At 44.9% G+C, this 26707-nt stretch overlaps 2 protein-coding genes across 4 annotated transcripts; one reads left to right on the plus strand and one right to left on the minus strand.

Annotated features, from left to right (window-relative positions):
• The first annotated feature begins 26 nt into the window (after window positions 1-26).
• LOC129603152 (uncharacterized) lies at window positions 27-2083 on the plus strand. The gene is made up of 2 exons (XM_055503171.1): window positions 27-527; window positions 607-2083. The coding sequence occupies exons 1-2, from the start codon at window positions 340-342 to the stop codon at window positions 1733-1735; spliced, it is 1317 nt and encodes a 438-aa protein (XP_055359146.1). The 5' UTR covers window positions 27-339; the 3' UTR covers window positions 1736-2083.
• A 50-nt stretch (window positions 2084-2133) lies between these two features.
• myh14 (myosin, heavy chain 14, non-muscle) lies at window positions 2134-25728 on the minus strand. Of its 3 annotated transcripts, XM_029130137.3 has the most exons (46): window positions 25393-25728; window positions 22470-22647; window positions 21304-21510; window positions 20177-20333; window positions 19311-19338; window positions 18370-18484; window positions 17785-17832; window positions 17467-17478; window positions 16290-16382; window positions 16113-16176; window positions 15839-15937; window positions 15559-15702; window positions 15242-15456; window positions 14994-15146; window positions 14520-14693; window positions 14075-14248; window positions 13882-13996; window positions 13529-13597; window positions 12495-12700; window positions 12259-12380; window positions 12081-12150; window positions 11847-12007; window positions 11552-11660; window positions 11228-11359; window positions 10912-11118; window positions 10673-10810; window positions 10460-10583; window positions 10213-10384; window positions 9925-10137; window positions 9634-9778; window positions 9343-9549; window positions 9158-9262; window positions 8912-9064; window positions 8474-8722; window positions 8272-8385; window positions 8094-8192; window positions 7800-8012; window positions 7542-7703; window positions 7331-7459; window positions 7154-7242; window positions 6943-7066; window positions 6633-6841; window positions 6448-6556; window positions 5794-5966; window positions 5552-5575; window positions 5056-5196 (listed from the first exon to the last, which is right to left on the minus strand). In XM_029130137.3, the coding sequence occupies exons 2-45, from the start codon at window positions 22632-22634 to the stop codon at window positions 5563-5565; spliced, it is 5979 nt and encodes a 1992-aa protein (XP_028985970.1). In that variant the 5' UTR covers window positions 22635-22647; window positions 25393-25728; the 3' UTR covers window positions 5056-5196; window positions 5552-5562. The 3 variants fall into 3 exon arrangements, with proteins under 3 accessions (XP_040923872.1, XP_028985971.2, XP_028985970.1); XM_041067938.2 differs by lacking the exon at window positions 5552-5575 and having other exon boundaries at window positions 2134-5196; XM_029130138.3 differs by lacking the exons at window positions 5552-5575; window positions 13529-13597 and having other exon boundaries at window positions 2134-5196; window positions 25393-25727.
• Window positions 25729-26707: the final 979 nt, after the last annotated feature.

Here is a 26707-nt window from a genome sequence, read left to right on the forward strand (position 1 = left end):
CTCATCGTGTCTCACCTCCTCTCCCGCCATTAATTGGCCCAAGTTGGTCCCATTCGAACAGAAAAAAAAAACGCACAAACAAACGTTAGGGTTTGAACATTTGCGTGGAGCGCTGATGTCACTCGACGCAGACTCACAATGAGGTGACAAGCGTACAAGCGTTGCCTCCTCAATCGTCGGGGCAGCGTGGGGAGACACATGAAGGCAGCCTGAGCAGGAGGGAGGTAAGATTATTCACAGCCGTCACCAGTAAATATGCATCTAATTCAGCTACATCTGTGAATCTGATTTAAAGTGACGGTCGCGTGACTGTGGTTTCACAACCTTTTCCTTCCAGCCATGAGACCGTCTGTCCCTGCGACTCTGGAGCCCGGCTCAGAGCGAGGGCTCCCCTGGGGCCGCGATCTCTACACTTTTGTCACATCGGCAGCGGGTCACATGATGAGGACCCTACAGAAGCCTCGGAAGAACCGTCCGTCCAAGCGGCAGGTCAACCACCGCCGCTTCCTGCACAACATGATCCAGCGGTAGGTGATGGGTGACACTCTGAAAAAGCTGTGGGGTCAGCAAACATTTAAAGGTTCAGCTATTTGTCTCTCTCAACAGGAAGTTTGCAGACATAGAGGCGGCAAACCACCGTCTGGCATCAGCTATTTATTTTAAGGAAGAAGACAGAAATGCTCCGTCTGCGGCGTCGGAGAAGCCGGAGTCAGACGACGCCTCTGAAACCAACCCTCCGGCCGAGCCGCAGAAACGCAGCCTGCACAGAGACGCCGACGGCCACTCACGACCTGCGAGTGACGTCTCTGTCGGGTCACGTCAAACTGAGGACGGTGAGAAGAAGCAGCTGAGTCCGGCGCATCTTTGGAAGCGTCAGCCTAAATCGCAGTCCACCACCGGCGCCGCTAGAAGGAACAGTCTGAGCACGGGGAGGCAGAAAAGGGCCCGCGGAGGCCCCACGGCGGTGGGATTCGCGCTCACGGACTCCCCAAAAGGCACGGACTACCACAGCGGGGCGGCGGCCTTCCAGCCTGAGCCGTGTGAAGACAGCAGCCACGTGAAAGCAGCCGGCAGCCTCCCACAAGCTCACACCCTTCTACAGGACGCTGGGTTCACCCCAGACAAGGACGCGTCTCCATCCTTCTCCCCGCCTCTCTCCCCGTTGTCTATTGACTCCTGTGACTTCTCCATCCAGATGTTGACAGACGTCTGCGCGCATCCACAGAGGAGCATCGCCGACATGGAGGAGAGCCAGTGGGCAGATATAATGGACCTGTTCGGCGGCGACGCGGAGGCCTGTGTGGAAAGCGTCGGAGCGGAGCAGCTTCCGTTTCCAGGTCCGTCCCACAGCTTGTGCAGCACCAGATGTGAGTCTGAGGATCCATGCGGCGACGGAGGCGAGTACGGCGCCTACGGCCGTCAGAGGGGTCCGGGCACGAACCCGGCTGGAAGCGCACAGTTCAACAGCTTTGCCCCAGCTCGCGGTCCAGATGCACCGATCAGCTATCACTACGCCGCGTCAGCACCGCACACGTACCAGAGCCCACAGGAAGACGGCCGTGTGCTGGGCGGCTGCGAAAACCATTTACATTTCACACCCTTTGAGGGTGTCGCTCAGTCGTTCTGTGCCCCCCTGCATCCTCCTGAGCACCGTTCTATTCCAACACCTCCCCGTGACGACGACTGGCTGTTCACCGATATCCTGAAAGACACCGGGGAGCCGCCCGGCTGCTAGAGAGGAGGTCCAGGGCCTCACATGCTTTCTATTAGTGTTAACGTCATTTATCCAGGTCTTCCCAGTTTCCTATAAAAGCCACAAACTAAAGATTATGTTCATCATTTAGTATTTTCTCTATAAGAAGCGCAGATAGTAAAACACAATTTTGTATTTGTTTTACTGCATTTAATATATTATTTACAGTCATTTTTCTCATAGATAGAAACTGTATGCAAATCATTTTGTACCAATTTGTTTTTTATTTATTGTGTGTGGATCTAAACTGTTTATCAATATGATATAATGTACTCGGTATGAACTGTGAAAGTAACTAAACTGAGAATAAATATCAAGTCTTCTGGAAGATACGAGACTTCATGCTCACATCCGCAAAGAATCACACAGACACACAGAGATCAAAACCAACAACATATATTAAAGTTAACCCCAGTCATGTTTTATAATTACAGCATCATTAACAAAAAAAAAAGGCTAAAACGATAAAACATTTCCAAAGTATTTAAAGTTCCACAGTAGCCGTCCACAAACACAGGGGAAAGGAGACAGCGCAGAGAAGCACCAGCCTCGCTCTTGCTACGAAACTCATCTGCACTCGCTCCAGCGCTTCAGTCCACATACTCATCGATCAGGGCCCGGTCACAGTCGCCGTGTTTCATGGGACAATTTGTGATTAAAATCTTTAGGTCAAAGTGGTGACGACAGCTCACTTGGTTTAAGGACATACTGGACACTCGGGCGTCCAGACACAGTCTCCCAGCAGTTACGTCACATCCTAAAAACACTGCTTCCAACACCAGAGATACGTTCAGTTGGTTGTTTAACCCTTTCGTGACTCAGGTAACTAGGTGTGTGTTCACAGGAGGCCAACTGTGGATCAAGGTGAAGCTGGAGGCAGAAACAAAGTGAAAACTTGGGACACTGGGGCGTCCTGTCTGTTCAGCTACATGCGTTTGTTCATCAGTGCAATACAAACCTGTTTACTCAAACAGAGCCAACATTCCTCATTACTCAGTACTGTTGGGTTTGAAGATAGTTAATCTTTTACCGTATTGGTTTTATAAGCAACAATAAGAACATATTTTGACATTTGAGCCACGCAATCTTTACTTTTCTTTAGTTTCAAGTTAAAGCACCAGTGACATTCTAGGTTCAGCAGCTCGTCTCAGTTCATTACAGAAATAGTTCTGCCATTTGAGAAATGCACCCATTTGCTTCATTTTCAAGAGTTACACAGGAACATCGATGCTACGCTTGTGTTTATGCTAAGCAGCTGAAATGAACTCTGCTCAGCATAAAGACTGGAAACTAAGACATATAATCTGCTGGCACTTGGAAAACTCTGCACTTAATATGTTACATCTTGTTTATTTAATCGGCACCTTGTCATTTTTGCACTTTGGTTTTTATATGGAATAAATAAACAAGATAAAACAAGTATTTTAACGTGCTGCTATGGGATTTTGTCCCTCCTCGGTCACAGTCTAAATCATTTCCCATGTAACTCTCACATGACAGCAAATAAGCATATTTGTCAAAGACTCATCAGCACTGAAGCTGCAACACGCAGCACTGAAGGTCAAACCAAACACCTAAAACATTTGTTTATTTACCACGTGTCAGTGGAGTTTATAACTTAGCTAGAGTTAAAAAAATTTCCATTAAAAAAATGATCCTTTGTGTCTCCGTTGTAATTTTCTATCTAACGCTACTGTGATCTCAAAATGCTTGGAGTCTCATGCTTTTTCTACAGTCGACTACAGGGATCTGTGAGCACACACTCACTTTATTCTATTCAGGAAATGCTCCAGTAGAAAACCTAGCCGGACTCTCCTGCGTTCCTCTACTCTAATCTACAGCTACTCTACGTTTACTACAAATCTAAGTCCCTTTGTCTCATCCATACGCCCATCGTTTGAACACAAAAGCTTTGTTTAATCAATAATTTACACCAGTAAAAATCAAAATTACAATGTACAAGATGCTTGACAAAATAAAGTGTGTTTATCAGTCTAAAACATGAACAAGATAAATTAATACAGCAGTAGATATGTTTCTGCCTTAGACGAGCCTTAAATTTGTAGTTCAGCAATGATATTAACCAGATGATATTACAGACTCGGCTGTAAATGTCCAGACATCAGTGCCAGAATTATCACACGAACAAGCGCCCTCACTGAACAGAGGTGAACGGAGGAAAACCAGACAGCATAACTTAAGTTTAGATCTGATATCAATCATACAAATTTCTGATGCAACATGTTAAGATTTAGTTAAAGAAACTATGCATCACTACCTACTGCATTGTGTAACATTATACTGTTGCTAATCTATAGAAAATGATTTATCATTGAATACAACCTAAATGCAGCGTAGGGACGGAAGGTCCTACAGCTTTGACCTGTTTGATATGAAATGAGATCAACATGTCATAGACTTAGTTCAGGCTGATGTTTAGCTGTTTCTCTGAGGTTTAATTCACCAATGTTGACGAATCAACAATCAAGTTTCTCGGTTTGTACTATTTAGAAACTGCATTTCTGTCCATCACTATTTAGTGTTTTCCTGTTGAGTCTAACTGTAAGTTAACTGACATTTGCAGGATGTCAGATTTTACATATGACTCACAGAGATGGAGAACGTTATATCTAGATTGTCTTTCCACTCTCCTGTGTAAAATCAGACTGCATATCCTCATCAAAGGGTTAAACATGGCTTAGATCTGAAATAACTCCTAAAGGAAAAGGCAAGATCACGATCAGATTTTCTGCTTCCTAAGTACTGTACAGTATCATGAAATTAGTGTATAATAACTGACTCTCCCGTTGAAACTCCGGGAGATGTATCTGTGTTTCTCAGAAGAGCTGTATCTTTACAGAGCTGTAAAATGATGTAGAAATTACAGGTACAGTCCTTGTGGTAATTTTTATGTCACAGTTTGCTAAAATAAAAATTAATTCCACTTGCCTCTTTGTAAAATCTTATTTTGCACATTTTCCATTTGTTAAGAAAAAAGAGCATCAGCAATTCAGTGAGGTTCTATGTGACTTTTCTTTCATAAACCACCGTTCGGATTCATACCATGCACAAGTGACTTTCACCCCTGAGTAGCCCAGGCTGTGAGAGGCGTGTGTGTGTGTGTGTGTGTGTGTGTGTGTGTGTGTGTGTGTGTGTGTGTGTGTGTGTGTGTGTGTGTGTGAGTGTGTGTGTGTGTGTGTGTGTGTGAGTGAGTGTGTGTGTGTGTGTGTGTTGGTCTAAGTCTATCTGTGCATCACTCTGTGTTGTTGACGCTGTAGGGTGGTGGAGGGTCCAAGCTGTGTTCAGATGAAGGTGTCGGGGTCCCTGGGAGTCCGGAGGAGGGTGTCGGTGAGGCGGGGGGCTCCTCTGAGTCAGAGTTCTCCAACGAGTAATCGTCAACCAATGCTCTGCGTCCACGCATCGCCAGGGGCAACGGAGCACGTCTGGAGAAGAAAGAAGATGGTTAAAAACAGCCGGAATGAAATAAGAAAGGAAATTTATATTTAAAACAAAGGTAGGTTGTGATGTTACATTACTTAACGTGAAGGATGAGTCTTATTGACACATTTACACTGGTTCCAGTATTAATAATAAAGTAGGCTTATGTTCCAGATTAAATAACAGAGTACAACACAGGCTCACATTTAATCAAAAAACACAAGTATTAATGTAGCAAGGTGAAAAACAAGCAATAAACAATATATAACACACACACACACACACACACACACACACACACACACACACACGCTCAAACACACGTTTAGGAAATAAAAGGTAACATCCACATTAACCTACTTATCTGGCCTCTATTCAGGGATGCTGAGTGTTGGTGTGACGCAGACAGATGGACAGTGAGTCACAGTTAGATGGACATAAATGGATGCAAAACAAAACAAATCATTTCCTGTTAATGTGGAGTTAAAAACAAGCAAGACAACAAAAAAATTATGATGAGTCATGCAATGAAAATACATGTCATGCAATGAAAATACATGCACACACACACATGCACGCGTGGCGGAGACAGACTTGCTCACCTGAGCTGGCTGCGTAGGGAGCTGATCTCGCGTGTCATCGTCTGACTGCTGTCTGTCAGCTCCTCCAGCTCCCTCTGCAGCTTCCTCTTCTGGGCGTTGGAGCGAGAGTTCTCCTCCTCCACCTCCTCTAGCTGCCTCTTCAGCTGCTTCAAGCGGGCCATAGACTTATCCAGCTGTAGCAGAGGAGGGAGGCGCGGGGCAGGAGAGAGTGCGTTTCAGAGGTCAGGGTGAGACATGAGATTGGAATGAAGAGGGCAACAAGAAGAGAGGAAAAGGGTCGTATGCATGAAAAGGAAAGATTAATCTGCGGGATCAGGAGGCAGATTAAACCTGGCAGATAATCAGCGATAATGTTTCAGGAGGAGGGTCAGTGTCTGCTATGATTGGAAGGATTTATTTTTTGCAAGCAATACAATCTATGGTACCAGTGGACACCCAGATGCCGGGTGGGATTAGGATTAGATGGGACTGAGCTGGAGAAGTCACTTATTTTAGGATGCTTTTTCAACACTCTTTTTGTACCCTGGGGCATAATTAGAGAAGCAAGCTAGGCCGCCCCGACCCCCATAAAAAGATTATTTACCGCTACCTCCCTGGCTGTACTGTACATCGCCCTCGTTAAGTTGTAAAGTCAGGGTATGGTTCAGTTCCTACCTGTTCTCTGTACTGGTCTGCGTGCCTCCTCTCGTCCTCTGACTGCATCATCACCTCCTTCAGTTTCTTCTCTGTTTTTCGCACCTGCTTGTTGGCTATTGCTCGTTCCCTAAGAGAAAAGCAGGGTCATTGCAGCATACCACCCACGCTAATGGTCCTGGTACATGTGTGCCTGCTTCGCTCACTGTCTCTCCTGTTCCAGCTGCTCCTCCATTGCCTCTATCTTGGCCTCCAGGGCGGTGACGCTGAGCCTGTGTTTGCCTCTCACTGCTCCCTCCATCTCCCCCAGCCGGGCCTTTAGCTCCTTGTTCTGCTTCTCCAGCTGCTCTCGAGCTGCTTCCGCCTTCTGGGCCAGAGTCCTCTCGCCTTGCAGTTGCACCGTCAGAGTCTCCATCTGGACCATAAGCAGAGCGGTGACGACAATGAGTGATTCCATGTATGTCTGGATGCAGATATCAACGCGTGTGTGTGTTTGTGCTGTTAAACCTGCTGTACCTGTAGAGCAGTCTTCCTTTGTCTCTCTGCCAGCAGTTCAGAGTTGGTCTGTTCTTCCTCCAGCTCCTCTTCTAGTTGACTGACGCGAGCTTCCAACCTTCGCTTCTCATCAAGTAAAGCAGACCTGAACAAAGGCACAGTTACTGTAATAGCAAGTTCGCATGTGTGGGCAAACTGTTTCACACATTAGATCAGGAGTAGAAACACTAACTTTCCAGAACTGCTGTTGACCATCTCGTCAGCCATCTCGTCTCTCTCCTGCTGAGCCTGTCTCCTTTGTCTCTCTGATACAGACAGTTCCTACATGGAGTTGTGATGTGTCCAATGGTTAATCCCCATATGAAATGTATTTTATCTCTGTCATAGTTCTATTGCGTTAATGCTGTACCTCAGTGAGCTGCAGGACCTCTGCCTCCAAGGTTTGGATTTTCTTCTCACTGTCTTTCGACTGTGTCACCACCTCCTCCCGAGCCAACTTGGTTTCATCCAGCTCACGAAGAAGGTCCTTCATTTGTCCCTGCAACAAAGAAAAATAAACATTAAAAGCACAGTAAACTTTAAAATGTTAGTGTTGATGAGAGGTGAAATTCTCTGTGAACCTGCAGCCGTCGCAGCTGCTTCACAGCCTCCTCTTTGCCTCGGTTGGATGCTTCCACCTGGGCCTCGGCTTCCTGCAGCTCTGCCTCCAGCTGCTTCTTAGAGGACACAGCCTGAGATCGCTGGCTCCTCTCTTCCTCCAGCTGGATCTCTAACTCTCTCAACTGACATAGCAAAGAGATCATGGGACATTTGAGTGACTGGTAGAGAGGAACAGTATGGATGCCACCTCTGATATCCTCTATCCCTCCCATTTCTACCTGTTTGCTGAGTGATCTTCTCTTCTCCTCTCCCTTCTCCTCGTTGCTGCTGATCTCTCTCTCAAACTGAGCCTTGAGCGCCTGCAGGGTCACCTCCAGCCTCAGCCTCGAGTTCTCCGCCTCTGACAGTTCCTCCTCCAGCTCCTGCGTCTGAACTTGCAGGTTCTGGACCTCTGTTTCTAAGGACCGCCGGACGCGCTCCAGCTCATGAACCTTGAGCAAAGGCAGATAAGAGGCAGTGAGTCATTGAGAACTGAGAGAAAGAAACACAAGAGTCCCAAGAGGAGAACTTACATTCTTGCCGACATCGTCCTGCTGGTTAACAAGCTGTTCCATTTCTATGCGAAGCTGCTTGTTGACCCTCTCTAGCTCCTCCTTCTGGTCCTGAGCCTCCTACAGATAGACGCATATGATGCCAATCAGAAATGCTGTACATAACCATGGTTGTATTCACTGATATCGATGACTCTACCTGCAGGGCCCGGGAGAGCGCAAGATGTCTGGTTTCCTTCTCTCGACTGTCTGCTTCTGCTCTGTCCCTCTCCTCCGCCAGCCGAGCGCTCACCGCCTTCTCCTCTGCCAGACACTGAGGAAGGAGACGAGTTGGATGATTCCAGGGTTATGAATTTAGTTATATTTCTGCAGATTTTGGTACAAGCGGACGGGTTCCTCACCTGATCAAACTTCTTCTGCCTCTTCTCCAGGGCCGTGCAGTTTTGCCTCTCCCTCTGTAGGGCCAGCGTCATGTCCTCTATTTCCTCTCTCAGTCGCTCCCTCTGTCTCTCCACTCGGTCCTTCTCCTCCTCCTTCTGCCGCTCCCTCTGGATAGTGCTGTCCAGTTCTCTCTGAAGTTTCCTGCGCACCTCTTCCCCACTTTCCACCGCAGTATTGACTTCCTCTGACTGCTTGCGTAGCTCTGCCAGCTGCGAAAGGGAAGCTCATAATCACTATCTCGCAATCGATTTGACACGCTGCATCTTTTTTTGGTGAAGTATAAGGGAAAATTTTGGAAACTGTTAGGTTTTAATCATTTGTATGATGTGGAATAACATTTATTCATATCTATATAGCAGCAGGCAGCAGTTCTACATTTAAACCAGCTTCTGATTTACCTGCTGGGTGTGAGTCTGAATCTGCCGGGAAAGCTCTTTGGTTCTTTCCTCCTCCTCTTCAAGTCTTTCCATCAGCCCGTTCTTCTCCTCCTCCAGTGCTCGCACCCTTGATACCAGAGCCATCTTCTGACGGGTTTCATCCTGCAGCAGCTCCTGGGAGGGAAGCGAGAGAGAAAAGATGAGTGTCTGTGACACATACAAATAGCAGTTGATCTAACTCTGGTGTTTGTGTGTACCAGCTTTTACCTTTGCATCGTTAAGCTGACTCTCCAGGCTGCTAACTTCTTTGGTGAGCCGGAGTGTTTTGGTCTCAGTGGAGGTCAAATTGCCAGAAAGAGCCTCAATCTCACACTGAAAATGAGCAGGTAACAATTAAGAACCAGCCTTATTCTCTACTTTAATACGAACAGCACCCTTGAATGCTGCTTTACCTGCAGCTTGTGTATTCGCTCCTCCCTGTCCTCCCTCTCTCTCTCAGCTTGAGTCAGTCGGGAAGTGACTTCCTGCAGTTGACTGTCAGCCCTCTTGCGACCTCGCTCACTCTCCATGCGGACTGATTGAAGACTTTTGAGCTCGGAGGTCAGATTTTGCCTCTCTTCCTCTAACGCTGCCTTGGACTTTTCCAGGGACTGTCGTGCCTGAAAGGGAACGTGAAATAATGATCCATATTCATGTGTTTCCATTTTTTTTTTTGGGGGGGGGGGGGGGGGGGGTTCCCCTACCCTCTTGCTGTTGTCCAGCTGTTCCTGAAGGTTGTCTAAAGCAGCACTGTGTTTCACTCTGAGCTCAGACAGCTGTAAGTCATGGCGGCGAGTCTCGTCTTCGACACACCTCTGGAGCTCATTTAACTCTGCCTCCCGACGAGACCTGTACAGACACAAATTAGATGATGTCGAAACTAGATCTTTGTCTTATTTTGCCTGGTCTTTATGCGTCTACAGAAACACAGTCTTTCATACAGTACATACACCTTACGTAGTCTCTTTATTGATATTAATGTTATTGTCATTTACCTGAGCTCTTGCTGAGCGGCTGTGGTGTCCAACGTGTCCTCCAGCTCAGTTCTTAAAGCCTCCAGCTCCTCCCCTAGGTCTCGCTTCTGTTTCTCTGCCCTTTCCCGCATCCCTCTCTCATTCTCCACTTCTTCCTTCAGCTCAGACACCTGTGACATGGCCTCTCTCAGCGACCTTTGAGCTTCAGCGCGACGTGCCCCCTCTTCCTCCAACCTGACAGAAATAATGGATGAATAATACGGAGGCAGCTATATTGTGTTTGCGTCATTATTTTGCCCTTTATCTTACCTCCCCTGTAAGATGGTGATTTCCTTTTCCTTCTGAGACAAACTTCCCCTCAGCTCAGCAGACAGCATGCCCAGGTCTGACAGCTGCTCCTGTGCCTCCACCGATTCGTTCTCCATCTTCCTCTTCCACTTCTCCTGCTCCAAGCGGCCCTGCTCCTCACGCTTCAAGCGCTCTACATGCACATGTCAGAACGTTACGACTAGAGTACATTTATAAGTCCCAGGTATCCAAGAACATGGCTAGCTACCTTCTAGGTCAGCAATGACAGCTTCCTGTTTGTTCTTAAGCTTGTTTAGACTTTTAGTTTTCTCCTCTTCCTCCGTGAGCTGGTCGGTCACCTCACCCAAACGTTCCTCCAACAGCTTCTTTTCCTGTACAAAAGATTATAAAGGGATTATAAATCATGTATGAAAACATCTATACAACAGACACATCCATTTAGTTTTAATCTGATGTCCACCTTGCTGAGCCTGTCTCTCTGCTCCACTGCATTCAAAAGATCTGTTTCCAGACTTTTTACTTTGGTCTCCAAAGTAACCTTCTCCAACAGGAGGCGCTGTCGGGCGCTTTCCTCCTCTTCTAACTGCTCCTCCAGGTCCTGGCAAAAACAGACAACAGAAACTTTAGCTGCATCACAGACAAGTGTGTGGATAATAAAAATCTAGCATAGTTATTCATTTATAAAGAAAAATTCTTTACCTGTATATTCTGCTGCATCCTCTTTTTCTCATTGGTCAGCTGTGCACCTCTCTCCTCTTCCTCCTCCAGTCGACTCTCCAGTTCGCTCAGAACTTCCTCCAGCTCTTGCTTCCGACTAGCCAACCTTGCCCTCATCTCCTCTGCCTCGGCAAACAGCTCCGCCTCTGCTTGCAACTGGTCAGCCAGCACAGCTTTCTCCTCCATCAGCTTAAAAGTGACAGAGAGAAGAAAGAGCAGTGGTGAGTGAGATACCGATTAGCAGCAAGGCAGAACATCTCAGTGTTAATGGAAGATCGATGGATGTAAATCTGCTTACCTGCACATGTTTTCTGTCTAGCTCAGTGAATTCCTGCTCTACTTTGGTCAGGTTATCCTTGGCCTTCTGGAGCTCGGCTTCTCTGACTTGGATCTCTTCATCCTGTCGGGTCACCTGCAGCAGGGGCTTTACCTGGTAGGCACAGAGGGTGAGGTTAAAGTGAAGGCTTTCATATACCTATGTACCTACAGTGATCTCTAGAGGGATTACAAGGGAAATTATCACATTATTTTTTCATGTGTGCAACTAAAATAAGGTCAAGAAAAAACAGAGCAGCTGTTAAAACTGTATTGTGATTCTGTGATTCAGTTGGGTTGACAATACCTTTGTGAACAGCCGCCACCATTGCCAGTTTCTGAGTTTAAGATAAGCAGCACAATTCCTCTGCATCACCCTAAGAGCACTCAGTTGCTGTTGTTTCTTCAAAAATGCTCTGAGAAGTAATAGAAACAAGCAAGTGAGTCACACTGACAGGTCATCCCTGTACACACAAATGTGTAATGTTTAGTATTTACCCAGCAATTACACATAATGAGTTGATAGAGCAGTTTTACTGTCCAGGGTGAGTGCTCGGAGCACCCAGGATTGTTATTATCATTATTACAGATAAGAGCCGTACTTGCGTGCAAGAAAGCCCCTGGAGGCACTTTGGAAGCGAATGATGGTGTCAGTGATCTTCAGGTCTCTCTCCTCTTCCAGGTGTGCGAGAACTCCAGCCCTGAAGAAGACCTTACTCTGACCCACCCTGAACAGGTTGTGATCCAGCTCCAAAGCACTGATCTGAAGACAGATTTCAGTTAACAGTGTCTGAACAATCCAACTTCCACTTTATAGCTACTGAACAGTGACTAACCATTAGTTCTGATGCCTGTTTGCCATCCATGAAGGTGCGAGGAATAGCATTAGGAGTCAGGATCTCATATCTAGAAGACAAGTGTCATTCAGTAATTGTGTGGTGGACATTAAAGATGTGTAACATAGTCATCAGCAGAAGTGACCGAGAGCACTGTGATGAAACGCCAAACACACACCTCTGCCTGAACTCCTGGAATGGAATGCGATTGGGGAAGCCTTGTCTGCAGATACGAATGCCTTCAAGAACGCCATTACATCTCAACTGGTCCAAAACCAGGTGGGGTGATAGTTTGCCAGCCTGTGAGGAGGAAGAGATGAGAGGTGCAGAAAAAGGTACATTTATTTTAGTTTACTTTAGCTTTCGTTCATGAATGAATCCCTTCTCTTCCTGATCCAGTTTTGTCTTTCTCACTCTCTTCTCGTGGTTGGGGATGATGCAACGCAAAAAGTTGGGGTTGGTGTTCCTCAGGGTGGCCATCAGTTTGGTGAGAGACTCTTTGTAGAGCTGACCAACAGTCCTGAACATTCCTTTCTTTGTTTTCAGTCCTGCAGCTCCGAACGGGACTGGTCCACTGTTTTCTCCTGTTGACACCTGGTCCAGACCCACAATCCTGTCCACTGGATAAATACACATAAACCGTCAGCTTCAGCCATCATCAAGTAGAGTGGACGTTCGGCATCGTGTGTTTTATGTCAATGACACGCCAGTGCCCTGGTACAGTATAATGATTTTACACCTGTTGTCTACCAATCATTTTCCCTATCGTTCACCTAGAAGTGGAAAGGTCACATAAGGAAGGCATGTTATCAGATATCAGGATGACCAGAAATATGAAAGCAAATAGTCTGATGCAATGCAGCCATCTTACAGGTAAAGCCTAATCTGTTAAAACCAGATTACAGGTTTATTTGCCAATTACAAAAATTGGTCATTGCTTTGAAACTGATAATTTGGGCATTAACCTAACATATTCATTTGTTAGTATGAGATCAACACTGAAGGTACTGTTTGAGGTTATAAAAAGCTCATTCACAGGATCACATTTCTGCCTATACATGGTTGACTGGCATGACATCCTTCTAGTAGCAGCTGTTTGTGGATATGTGTGCAACACAGATCTTATGTGATCCTGAATGTGGCTTTTACAAGCATTTAACATGTTTCTGCTTAGACACAATATCCACAAAACCTGAAAAGCTACACTTCATAGGCACAGCACTAACAGCCAGAATGGTGTGAAAGAACAACAAAAGACAAAACGTACAATAAGAAACCAATATGTAACAGCTAATGAAACCATAGCACAACTAACTGAAACAGGCAGAAAAACTGACACAAAATGCACAACAGCCAAAAACTGGACAGCTAGAAAACAACAGGCTGGCGTGAGCAGAGGTGGGAGTGAGTCATGTGAGTGTGACACACAGAGGAGGACAAAAACCTACTGTCGGAGCCATTGGCCTGCAGAGTGGCATAGGAGTCAAAGAAGTACACACGAGGAAGAGTTTGAATATCTGATGCCCAAGGAGAGAGTGGGAAGGAGCGGAGAGAGCCCAAGTGAGAGTGACATTAGTGGAGACATGAGAAAAGGACAGAAGGAAAAGGGAAATAGCAGGCAAACACAGGAGAGAACGAGAAGGAAGAACAGTGAGAAGAGCAGAAAGATTTAATGGTTGTAAAATAGAAAGAGAGAAGAAAATACGCAGTCAAGTTAGTACAGTTTATTTCATACAACACATATGTAGTACACACGTTAAAGTTTATGTATACATTATTAGTGACTGTGAATCTTTCTCACCCTCCTTCCATAGCTCTGAGACAAAATGATCTGTGGACTGGTGGAGAAGAGATGCCACGTTGTCATTCAGAGGATCCATGTTCTTCACCAACCAGTCATTGGCCTTATAATCCACCTGAGACAGGCGAATAGTGAACCTTTGCTTGATGAAATGCACGGGCACGAAATGAGGCAGAAATCACACGAGCTGTACCTTTCCAGCATAGTGAATGATGGAGAAGTCGGCTTCCCCGCGTGGCTGCTTTGATCTGAAGAATTTTGGATGGTTGCCTTGCTCATTGGACAGCTTCTCCACGAATGAGCGGTCTGTGGCCCGCGGAAACCAGCACTCTTCATCCAGCAGGGCCAGAACACCAGGTGGGTTGGCCTGATAAAGACAATAATATTTACTGTCAATGAAATGGGGGTTTTATCATTTAAGAGGCTACTGTGCGTAGGTGCTTATGCTTATATTGTTTTATTTGCTTACGAACCTTCATCTGTGTGTGTTCACAAAGATAAATGCAGCAAACTGAAAGCGCTGATGCATCTATTATATAATCAGTAACTGCAGCACATTATTTGCATGACATGAACTCTCAGCATAATGTGTTATCTTATCTCTTAACAATAATGTGGTCATCTCTGTAAATATGTACCGGTCTCTCAATGAGGTCAATGCAGGGCTGCAGGTCCAGGCCAAAGTCAATAAAGTTCCACTCGATGCCCTCCCGCTGGTACTCCTCCTGCTCCAGGATGAACATAGTGTGGTTGAAGAGCTGCTGCAGCTTCTCGTTGGTGTAGTTGATGCACAGCTGCTCGAAGGAGTTTAGCTGCAGAAGAAGCAGAGACAGGTTCAACAATTCAATAGGTCGTGGGATGTAAAGCAGATCCAATGCCCGAACCCACAATGTATGACAATAAGTTTTATGTCATGATACTAGATGTAATATTTAAACACCATATTTTACTCATTTTGGTTTATCTTTGCTATAATCCACTGTATTCACAAGTGCAAAAAACAAAAAGAAAATAAGATGCAGCACAGTAAAAACAAATACCATAATATTATGATTTGTGTTACAAAGTAAGAAAAGGAAACAATGCACATAAGAATCAATTCTTGAGCTAACCTGGAATATCTCAAAGCCAGCTATGTCCAAGATGCCAATGAAGGAGGCTCCCTGCCTCTGCCTTCGGTCCAGTGCTCTGTTGATTCTGTGCACCAACCACCGGAACAGACGTTCGTACGTGGCCTTCGCCAGTGCCTCCACAGCAAAATCAGCCTAGAGAACACCAAGTAGCATTAGAGTCACTCCATAGAGAGGCACATCTGGTTGCCAGCATACCTCCTAATGTCTCGTCTCTTTCCCAGTTTTACCTGCTCTTTAGTCTGGGCCTTCTGCACATACTCTCGACCCACTTTAATCCTGGGAGTGAGGATGGCCCGAGTGAACTCCAGCACGTTGATGCCCAGCAGATGGCACAGTTTCTGAGCTGCTGTGTTATCAGGCATAGAGGCCTGGTCCTGGTTCTTCTCCTTCATGAATGAAATGTTCCCAAACTGGAGTACAGCAGAAATCACCTTCAACATGGCTGAGGAGAGGTCAGACACGGAACAGGGAAGATGATTTATAGCAGGGACCAGATTTACACAAAGCTAATTATTTTCTCTGCTCAACCTGTCTCCTGTCTTACATAATGACTCCTCTGGGGTGAAGCCCATTATGGCCATAGAGTCCATGGTCTGGGTAAAGTTCTCAGAATCGCTCTGACCAGGAACAGGGATGGAGCCTCCACTTAGAAAGCGGTATTCATCAGCAGTTCCTAAGAGCAGGTCCGCTAAGGTGACATCACAAAAGGCGAAAGAGATTTAATTTAAGTAGAAATTACACTAATCCTCTTGTGACAGTCATTGATTTTACCTATATATCATATAATAGGTACAACCATTTATCACATTCATGTTCTTTCTTACTTCTAGTTTCCTTTGAGGCTCCACACAACAGCTGGTAAAAGACATGGAACGTCCTCTCGTCTTTAGCCTGACGAGTTGCCCGGGACTTTTCAAGGAGGTCTGCATTCATACGGTCATGGACTTGTAATTGTAAAATAGTATAGTACAACATTTTTATACATGAGACGTAATGTAATTATGACATATTAAAATTTGAAATTATCGCATACATTTACCAATAGACAAAGGTTTGTCCTGATCTCCCAAAAAGATGTGAATATATGTAAAAGGATACAGGTCTCAATGTTGGCACCAACTATATATCCAGCCACATCGAAATTAATGCGAATGAATTTCCCCTGAAGAAGAAGCAGTAAATATTCAAACTAATCACAGAAATACCATTGGAGGAGCTAATGACATCCAGTACTTGTTTCTATAAATCAAACAAATTAACCTAGACAGGCCTTACAAATCTCGAAGAGTTGTCATTCTTAACAGTCTTTGCGTTGCCGAAGGCCTCCAGTATGGGGTTGGCCTGCAGTAGCTGCCTCTCCAGCTCACCCTGAGACACAAGAGTGACGGCAAATCAGCTTCACAGCACTACAAAGGACTCCAAAGACGGATTTTCACAGGGATTAACTCCTAATATGCACAACTGCAGGCTTCTTTCTTTTGGATTAATACTTACAAATTCAAATTAATTCATCCTTTAATATCAGTGAAGTGCACTTTAGGGCGCAGAATTGCATCCCAAGCACGCATTATTTCCACACCCGGCCACAAATGATTCTCAACATCATTAAGAATAATGGGCCCTCATTACATAGGCAATCAATAATAAGGGCATCATTGCTGCTGTGCATTTAATTTATTAATATTTAAATCTTTTACTTATAAAGAGGCAACACTTTATAAGAATCAGTTGAGAAGCAGAGAGGGCGGAGGAAAGCTGCAGCTTTGGATGCTAATACAATACACAAGCTACATCTTGGCTGATTCTAGCTTGCTGCAGTGTTTTACTGCAGTTGTTGCATTGCCAGTGCAGAAGCTGTCGATGCAAGAGCAGCAGCAGCCAGTGCTGGGTACCAAGGGAGTTACAGCAGCTATAGGAGGTGGTCACACTGTAAAAACCTTCAAGGAATGTAAGCCAGCCAACACACACGAAGAGCAAGGTGCTATCAGATATTATGGGAACCAAACACACAGGAAACGATGTGATCCATGAGCACATTAACAGCGTGTACGTAGGTGTGCAAAGAACACTCTCAGGTGTCTGCACAAACACAGCCACTTCCATTCCCACACCCGAATCTGCACTGATTCGTCTGCACATACACACACTAAGCAGTTACCACAACCACCTGCACTGCTGAAATGTCTCACACATTCACAGGTACCGAACAACCTGTGGCATTTCTGTGTTGCCGGGAATGGGAGAAAAGGTTGACTGGGTGCTACCCGCCGCAAGAACATGAAGACCCCTAAAGTTTTGTTTTAGTAAAAGTTGGAAAAAAACGCTGTATGTACAGAAGACATATCTGCCTGTTTTTAATAAGAGCTGCACCACCACATATCGTGTGTGGAAAGGTACACTTTAAGAAAAGGAGATCCCCAGTAAAAAACAGTTTAAATGCTTTTATACTCACATACTGCATACTCTGATGAATTGTGGTGGAAAAATGAAGTTATGGGGGGGAGAAAATGGGTTGAGTGAATAAATGAATGGGATAAACAAACAAAAATTACACATGAGACAATAACAACAACAAACAAGGGAATACAAGCAAGCAAAATCAAATTGTACTGCACAAAGACTGACTGTTATAAGGAACTACAGCAGTGGACAAAGTTAGAAGGTCAGAGGTTAAATCATTAGTTAGAATCGTTGTAGACTTAGTTAGGTAGAAAATGAGACAGGGCAAACGCAAAGAGAGCAACAGGAAAGCGGGACAAAGGAAACTCACCCTGTTCACCAAAGTACTGCATCTTGTTAAGGACCTAGTCCCATCCATCTGATCATGCAGGAAGGAGAGAGGGACAATGCAGAGGGAAAAGAATCAGGGGAAGCAAGACAGGAAAGGAACAAATACATTTTCTAAGAATAATGTAGGAGAAACCCAAAATGATGATAGAGGAAAAGAGCATTATATATTGTAACCACAAAACCAGGATAAAAAGGAACAAAGTGATGTGATGCGGGTTTATTTCACTGATTGGGTTAGAGAATAAACAGCAAATTGAAGAGAGCATAGCTGAAAATGCTGCAACGAAGAGGAAAGCACACTTTATAACTAGATTAGGAAGCTGATCCCACTCTATGCTGGTAGTTAATATAGATTTTTACACATTTTTATTACTGCAATGTAAAAACAAAAGCCTCTACTTGAACCTCATCCTTTCCTTTATTGTCCCTCAGCTCTTTGTTCATTACATGTGTCCATCTTTCCTGTTATTTGCATGCAGTTTCAATCCTAAGGTTCCTACAAGGCCTTTCTTCTCTTTAGCTGCTCTCCTCCCCATACGCCTGTGGTATCGGTCCTGTGACATACCTGGACTGCTTCCTTGTTTCTACCCAGAGCGCCACCCTTATGGGAAGAGGCAACGTGGGCCAAATACTGGATGACTTTCTTAGTGTTCTCTGTTTTCCCTGCTCCAGACTCGCCTCTGGAACACACACATCACACCATCACAAAACACATATGGTCCCGATTACGAACGGTATATGAGCATTTTAAAGAACACAGAGGAAGGGGCAGTCAAACACACATTCATTATGCCAATAAATACAGCGCTCATGCAGTGCGTTGAAAGCCACAGGTCTAAACAGAGAGCAGGTGTGGAGGATACAGGCTCTGTCAACAGTGTTGCCTTTGGAGAAAAAAGGAGAGCTGAGCAAAAACAGTTGCTGTAAAAGATCTAAAAGAAGCAGACGCCTTGTCCCAAATACGCTGAGACCGAATCTAAAGTGGGACCGCTGACAATAACAGGATAAATCTGGCAGGAAGGCAGGATGACAGGGAGACGAGCTGTCTTTAGACAAGCAGGTAGGTAGACGAATCAAAAACAGACAGAGGGACCCTTTATTTAATTTACAGGCTATGATGCTCTGGCTTTTGGCTAAAGTCCATGCGCCTTTCAAATTCTTCTTCAAACTGACTAATATGAAATGTTAGTATGACCACTAGTCAGCCATGAAACCACAAACACCAACATGTGCATATTAAACACCAGCTATGATAATCAACAGCTAATAAAATGCATGATGCATAATTAATATCAAACTGGAATGTATTGGAATACATATTTGACAGCCCTAGTGGTGTTGACAGGCAGACCTGCAGCTGTACTGAAAGAAGCAGAGTCAGGTATAAGCTTTAATTTCTATAGACCCTAAAGCAGGTCATATGGTGATGGTCAGATTTATATCAGATTCCAGACCATTTACTGGTTCACATAAATGAAACACATGGTGCCAGATTTAGGTACTCACGTGCACAGGATTGACTGATCTTCTCTGTCTGTAGAAAAAAGAAAAAACATACATCACTCAGACAAACTATGTATGTTTAGCGAAAAACAAGTTTGGCTAGTAGTAAATATCTGATGGTAGATCATGAATACATATATGTGTGAGTTTACAGGTGGCGTCACATTAGCCCACTGGGCTGAATCTGGCCTTTGACAGGTCACTAATCAGCAGCGCAGAGCAGCAGATCACCCGCTGGCTGAACTGGTCTCCCCAGGCTGCCACACCACATGACAGCAGTAACGTGTGCACATTGTTTCCACGCTGCTTGTACTTGCTTACACATTCCCACGCTTTCAGTGTGGTAAAAAGTCATACTGGCCCTACAGGTTCAATCACTGGAGTAACACGCCTACCACCTTTGCCTAAGGTAAAAAAACACACAGACAGATATTCTCATCTGTCGTGTTCATGTTATCCCAGGAACATACCCTCAGGCAAAACTGTTGTTTAATCAACCTCTAACGACTTCTGAGAAGTTGCTAAAAAAGTCTGATGGTGCTGTGAACTCAAACGTAGCAAGGCTTAAAAAATGTCTATATTTGCTACTGGGATTATGTGTGGTTAATACGATCGCCACAACAAAAACATTATGATATCATAGGATTTACTGTCAATTAAAGGCAAAGCCACGCCTTGAAATTATGAAAGAAGTGTTGCCTGTTGACTCCTGTTGCTTTTGAACATTCACAGGTCAAGAATACACCACACCTTCACCACGGTGTTCATGTGGCTTTGTGATCAAAGATCATTTACAAGATTCATACCACAGAGCAGCTGACAGTTCCACATATCGTCAGGGGTCAGAGGTCACAGATAGTGTTAAATACCTTGTAGCATACTGCGATAGGCAGCCTCTGATATGGCGTAGATGTGCGGGGGTATCTCGTGGCGCTTTTTGCCACGATACATCTCCACAATGGACTCTGTGTAAATGGGCAGGTTCTTGTAAGGGTTCACCACCACACAGAACAGCCCCGAATATGTCTGAAAAAAACACAGAACACAGAATCCCCACACGTTATACTTATTTACTACCAGCTTTGATTGAAAAGAAAGAATGTTGTGTGGACATTTTTTCAGACGTCTCTCTTGTAGATGATTTACACTCCATCTATATTCTGACTTACTATAACTCACTTATGGGAGTTGTGGGAGGGGTCACTGTTCCTGTCTGATAAGTACAGTGGTACAATCGGAGTACAACGGTAAACCAATAATGAACTTCTCAGTACGACTGTGAACTCGTTGCTTTCTACTAAGCTGATGATTTGTCAACACTGACAACTAAATCTTTTAATCATTTCTGATTTAGGGATCCAAATATTAAAAGCCCCACAGTCCCCAGTTACAATGCAAACTGTGTGCATCATCCCAAAAACATTCCTACATCAGTCAGTCACTCCTACATGTGATACTTTTTGTAAGACTCATCATTCATTTATGGAGTCAGTGACATATTTTTACTCAGTGCTCAGACACACCCAGACAGTAATGTTCCTATAATGGATTCCAATTGCAGTGAAAGTCACGAAACACATTCCACTTTGTTTTATCTCCTTGTATGTGCCTTACTAAGCTGTTTTATTGTCTTGCTCCTCTGTGTCCATCTACATGTCCTCTCTTCGCTCCATCCATTATTATTTACACCATTAATAGCCGACTAAACTTAATTGCTCCTATTCTGCATTCATTGCACACACTAAAGCTCTGAATGGCCAAGGTTTGTCAGGCTGCACATTAGGGTTTGTATTACACCACCACCACACACATAAACAACTCTGTAAGCTGATGCCACACCTTTCCTACCACCTCATATCACTTACACAGAAGATGCCACAGGACGTCATCACTGACACCGCCATGTGCTCAGCATTACAAAACCCATGTGCTCAAAAGGCTTCCTCTTAGTCATGCATGTATATTTATGTGTACACGGATCATCTTGCATACTCACATATATCAAACCAGAGTAGTATCTTTCTCTCAGGTTGTGCAACACTGAGGCCTCGTTGAGGCAGGTGAGGTCAGCCATGTCTTCCACTTTACTGAAACGCGGCGGGTTCATGCGCTGCACCTCCTCCCTGGACAGAGTCAACCGCCGCTGGCTGTCTGTGAGCTCAACCTCCACCTCGTCGCCACGCTCCTGCTGAATACTGGCCGACTGGGTACAGAAACAACAAGTTCACCAAAAATGAGAGATAAAACTTATAGAATATATAACTATCAACTAATAAATAAAACGTGAAAATGTGAAAATGTTGGGCAGACTGAGAGCTTTAAAGCGTGAATAGATTCTCCACTAAATGGAAATATGGGCCTCTTTCAGCACGTTGGTGATTGATGGACAGAATGTGGTGAACTCAGAGTCTGACCAGGTCACAAAGCTGGACTCTAAGATATTATTCTCTCTGATGAAATGCTCAACACAGAACGTGTTTGTGTGAGGGTTTGCAAGCATATAGACATATTTAAGTCACAGACTGAACTACATGTTCAGGGTATTAAACTGGGTTAAAGCTTGCAAAAGATTATGAATGTATGTATTTGGTTCATAAGTGTGTATGTGTTCAACAGAAAAATTCTCGGCTCATGAATGTGAAATGAAGTCTGTGTTTCAGTAACGTCCTCTTTAACATTAGAGGCTGAGAAGGAGCATTGTTCTATTCATAGAGTGCTCTATCAAAGCAGTTCAGCCGAGAGAGGGAGAAGCAGAGACATCAAATTCATATGTCACATCCTACAGCCTTCACCCATGCAGACTTGTAATGTGTACTGTATTATAAAGACCCATGGCATGCCTGGAAAATGATCACAAGGTCCCTGTGACTTTCAGGACTTAGTGTTAGACTGAATGCAAAATATGCTAATAAAATAAGGGAAAGTCCAGAAAATAGGTCATTGTTGTTAGATTAAAATCTCATAAAATATGCTCACATGTGTAAAAAGAGGTGCCCCACCTGTTTAACACACCTAAAGCCACTCACTTCAGGGTAATTATTTGCCAGAAGATCAATAGTCATACAGTGAGAAAAAGGTGTCGTTGGAACCTAGTAGCCCCACTTGTTCAAGTGTTTGGCACCCAGTGTGCATCACCCCTCTCGTGTGTGGACACAAGCTTACCTCAAAGCCATGTTTCTCTGATGGCACCCACACCAGCTTCTTGGCTGCCCAGTCGGCCTGGCTGGCGGCAGAGAAGGCAGAGTTGGAGGTGGGGGACCCCGGTCCTGCCCCCGAAGACAGGAAGCGGATAACATCGTTGGTACCGCCCCCAGTTGGCTTCGACATGGTCCTACTGGCACTGGGTGAGGATAGAAAAGGAGACAAAATATATGGAAAAGTGGTTCCGTGTTGAGCCAGTTCCCACCGCAGGCCTACTCGCCTATAGGATGAGATCTGGAGCACAGCAGACGATGCAAGGGACTGTCAGGCAGACGCACCCATGTGTGTCACGACACTGCAGAGGCACACTTCCTGTGCATCCATCCACTGAACCACACTTAAAGGGAAGCAGTAGCAGCACGCAAGAGGCTTGTAGGCCATGTCTAGCGGACACTAGGACAGAGTTGGCCTAATTGAAAGACATAGCAAATCAAGAACAAGACAGGGGCTGAAGAAAGACGGGGAGATTGTTGGGGGCGGGGGCGGTGGAGGAACTGTGAGACACATCAATCGACTGAGCGGACTGACATGACAGTGGGAGCAGGAGAGATAGCAGCGAGGGAGGAAAGGGGTGGGCGATCAAATGGGACGGAATCGCTCGTTAACCGAAGGAAAATGAAGCGTCCTTCCACTACAGGTCACTAGACCCAGCAAAGATAGAACCCCCGTGAGGCCCTCTGCCGAGGACTCGTGGAACCAAAATGCTGAATCGCCTCAGGGGCCGAGAGAGAGGGGAGGTGACAGCGGCTAAAAATGGTTACTCCCCCGAAGCACGAAGACGACTTCCAGTCGGGGCCACTGTCACACTACAACAGGATGTCTCTAGATTTGCTGTGACAAGCTAGAGATCATGCACAGCACTGATTCCATGACAAAAGTTCACTTGGTAGGAGAAACATGTCACTACAAAACTTTCCTTTAAACCCTGTGTGAATTTGTTTCATGGCAAGAAGCTGATATGGCCCACAATGATGAATCAATATATATTGGACCAAGAGGACCTGATTGCAATATTCAGTTACATTTATGAACCACATGATTCTGCAAAGGTTTAATGTGGATTTAATTTACAATAATGAGGCACATTTACACCATTTACTATCAATATCAATACAATCAACTTGAATACTTGGCACTTACCTCCTAAAACACTATTATTTTAACTGAACGTGATTTTTTCTTTGCTATGGCATTTTGAAATATTATTGCTTTCAAAATGAGACTGCACGGAGGGATGAGCTAATATAAAGCAAGTTCCTCTTACGCATCACAAGGATTAGAACAAGCTGACTTCTCGCACACGTCAGCTTTGATCAGGCAGGCGGGCTATTGTACGGGCTTGTATTGTGTGTTTTAACTATTAGGCGTCTCCATGCTTCAGTAGGTATGTCACCGGGCCTGATTCCTGCTATGCGTCTCACTCTGTGTTAAGCTCTGTCTGCTCATGACAGGGCCTGGTCCCCAGCCCCGCCAGCCCCATACCTGTTACTCCAATCTTACTCTGGGTGTGGAATGGTCACAAAAGACTTGCCACCACCCAGACACTCAGCGTGGAAAATATGTGATCCCTCAGTGGTAGTAATCAGCTGTGTTGTAACTTTCCTCTAAAAAAGCTGTTAAGAGGAAATAAATGAAAGATATTATAAATCAACATTCAGTGTCTGAGTTCACTGACTGAACTCTGACCCATGTCTATTTGTTGCCACTGAAGACTTAAATCAGTGATCAGGGTTTTTAATAGTGTCTGGACATCAGTGGATGTCTGTGGCTGAGTAATAAGCTATACTAAGCTTTAGCTGCACAGCCAATGCATCACCATCACTGTAATGGGAGGTGATGATGGTTCCAAGCTGCGATTGGGTACATTTTACATTCTTGACCTAACTCATCACTAACTATTTGTTGGTATGAACTCATCTCTGGTATAAGAACATTTGATTTTAATGTAATTTCTAGGAACAATCTGAATTCACTGAGGAAGAGGACTTTGGGTGCCAAGCGTCTAGCTGCAGTGGAGGACACAGCTGACTCCTACAGATGCCTACAGTCTTTATTCACGGGGAGCTCGCAGGTTGTCGCAGTACAGCCTCTAATGACCAGCAGGCCGGTCCTGCAGCAGCTGGATCTGCCGAAACCTCAGCTGTCCTCCATAGCAACACCCTGAACAATCAGCAGCAGCTCACAGCCTCTGAGTGCGCGCTGAGGTCACTCCCTCACTCACTGCGGGGGTCCTGTGCTGTGTGTCTGTGTGATTAATGTATGGGTCCCGGCTTGCGACCGTGAGCGTTAAACCGGTGGGGGAGCTGGAAACGCCTTTTTTGTTCATCCCCGACGCGAAGAGCGTCGGTGGCGATCCGGTGGCACCGGCGCAGGAGCGGGGACTTTATTAAGCCATCGGCTGCAATTATCGGGCAGCTGCGGCACGATGACCCCTATAAACTGCCTTTCAGGAGTCGAGCACGAAAACCGGCGAAGACAACCACACCTTCAGCACAAGACACGAGCAATCACATGGGCCCAGCCTTTTAACTGGCTCTGAGCCGCGTGCCGCAAAACCCCTGTTTTATTATAATACACAACAACTGGGTATTACTGCTTTCGTTATTATTAGAGCAGCATTATGCTGAGATGACATTAGGCCAGGACCGTGCATTTCTATGGGTATAAAGCCTTCATTATGTGGCCATTAGACAGAAACAAGCCACACTTAGGTCATCTTTTTCAAGTCTTTTTTCGAAGATCAGGCCGGCATGATCGCCTCCAGTCCCACCGCATTTAGACCAACCTAGCGAGGTTAGCCAGCTCCACTGGAATATGATACGTTCAGGATATTACACCGGCTATTTACGAGTTGGATTAGGGTAAAGGCAATTAAATGTCTCACCTTCAGGTTCTGCTGTTAGTCGTGGATAAGGCTGTGGTGAGAGACAGACCGGGATGAGGCTGGGTCTTGGGTATTTTCCTGTCTGATAGGTGTGTAGCCTACCGCATATGCGGCTTTTATCATTGCACCGCTCTACAGCGGAGCCGCACACTCTCCTCTGTGAGAATAAAACAGAGCAGTGAGGGCAAGGCGGCGGCTTCAGCCCGGAGGGGGGCTTCCTGCTAGGGGACCAACCAGGCACAAGGAGACGGCTTTAGTAAAGCCCAGTAGAACAGAAAGTCCAATTAGATCCTACAACTGAGCGTTAGATCCGCCTCATGTTATCGACAACTGATTTCCGCCCCAACACTGGCATGAAATGGCAGCGGTGACGAATGGCGCTGGCCTTAACGCAGAACGGTCCGCTGTTAACCAATGGCAATCACCAAGAGGCGGGGTTAGTGGTGATTGACGTGTGAATCAACTAATCTGAGTGCTGCAGCAGGTGCCCGTGCGGCGCTCTGGCGCCAGAGCAGGGAGATTTGCGCGCTCTTTGTTTACCACTCGGAGCGGCGAACGTCCACAAACACTGATCCCAGATCGGATAGCGTCCCCATCTAAACACAACCCGACGCAGTCTGGAAAATGTTTACATTAATCTATGATTAATCACAGAAGTTACTGTTAATTATTATATTTTATGTATATTTATTATTCATTTATGTTTCTGAAAGCACAACATAAAGCTAGCATAGGTTATTACTGTTACATCTACCACAGTAAATGTCCCTATTGTTATTCATTTTGTCAGAAACATTTTAAATAGGGACCAACTTTATTGTTTGTCATTGAATACTATGCAGCATAGAGAAGGATTTTTGTTTCTACCATAATGATGAGAATTGAAGGCCACCAATTAATCAAAGTACTCTATAATTTGAGATACACCACAGTTTGCCTAATTAAGGTTTTAAAGAAGGGTTATAAAACACTCCACATAGAATAGACACTTAAATCCATTAACTTTCAAAGTCATGAAATTCAGTCATAGTCATACAGTCAAGATATTTATCATTTTATTTACATTAGAAGGTTTGACATTCCTCTACTTGCACCTGTAAAATAAATAATCGATTTAGGTCTTGACTGCTCTTTGATGGACAGGACAGCCATTGAAAATAGAGACTTCTGGACATAACCAAGAAAAACAAGAACACTTCAAATTTATTTAAGTGATAAAGCAAGATTATGTAATTTCTTATGATCAAGAAATAAAATGTTTATTTATCTACTGTTAAAATAACACGTAGAGTAGTTAATTCTACACAATTCAGTG

The sequence above is a fragment of the Betta splendens genome, chromosome 16 (assembly GCF_900634795.4).
Source record: "Betta splendens chromosome 16, fBetSpl5.4, whole genome shotgun sequence".
Classification (NCBI taxonomy): Eukaryota; Metazoa; Chordata; class Actinopteri; order Anabantiformes; family Osphronemidae; genus Betta; species Betta splendens.

Coding starts and splice junctions, on each gene's coding strand:
- LOC129603152 (XM_055503171.1), top strand. CDS start 340: ATGAGACCGTCTGTCCCTGCGACTCTGGAGCCCGGCTCAGAGCGAGGG. Junction 528..606: donor CTGCACAACATGATCCAGCG/GTAGGTGATGGG, acceptor CTCTCTCAACAG/GAAGTTTGCAGACATAGAGG.
- myh14 (XM_041067938.2), bottom strand. CDS start 22,634: ATGTCGAAGCCAACTGGGGGCGGTACCAACGATGTTATCCGCTTCCTG. Junction 10,385..10,459: donor TGTCATTGCTGACCTAGAAG/GTAGCTAGCCAT, acceptor ATGTGCATGTAG/AGCGCTTGAAGCGTGAGGAG. Junction 8,013..8,093: donor AGGACGATGTCGGCAAGAAT/GTAAGTTCTCCT, acceptor CCTTTGCTCAAG/GTTCATGAGCTGGAGCGCGT.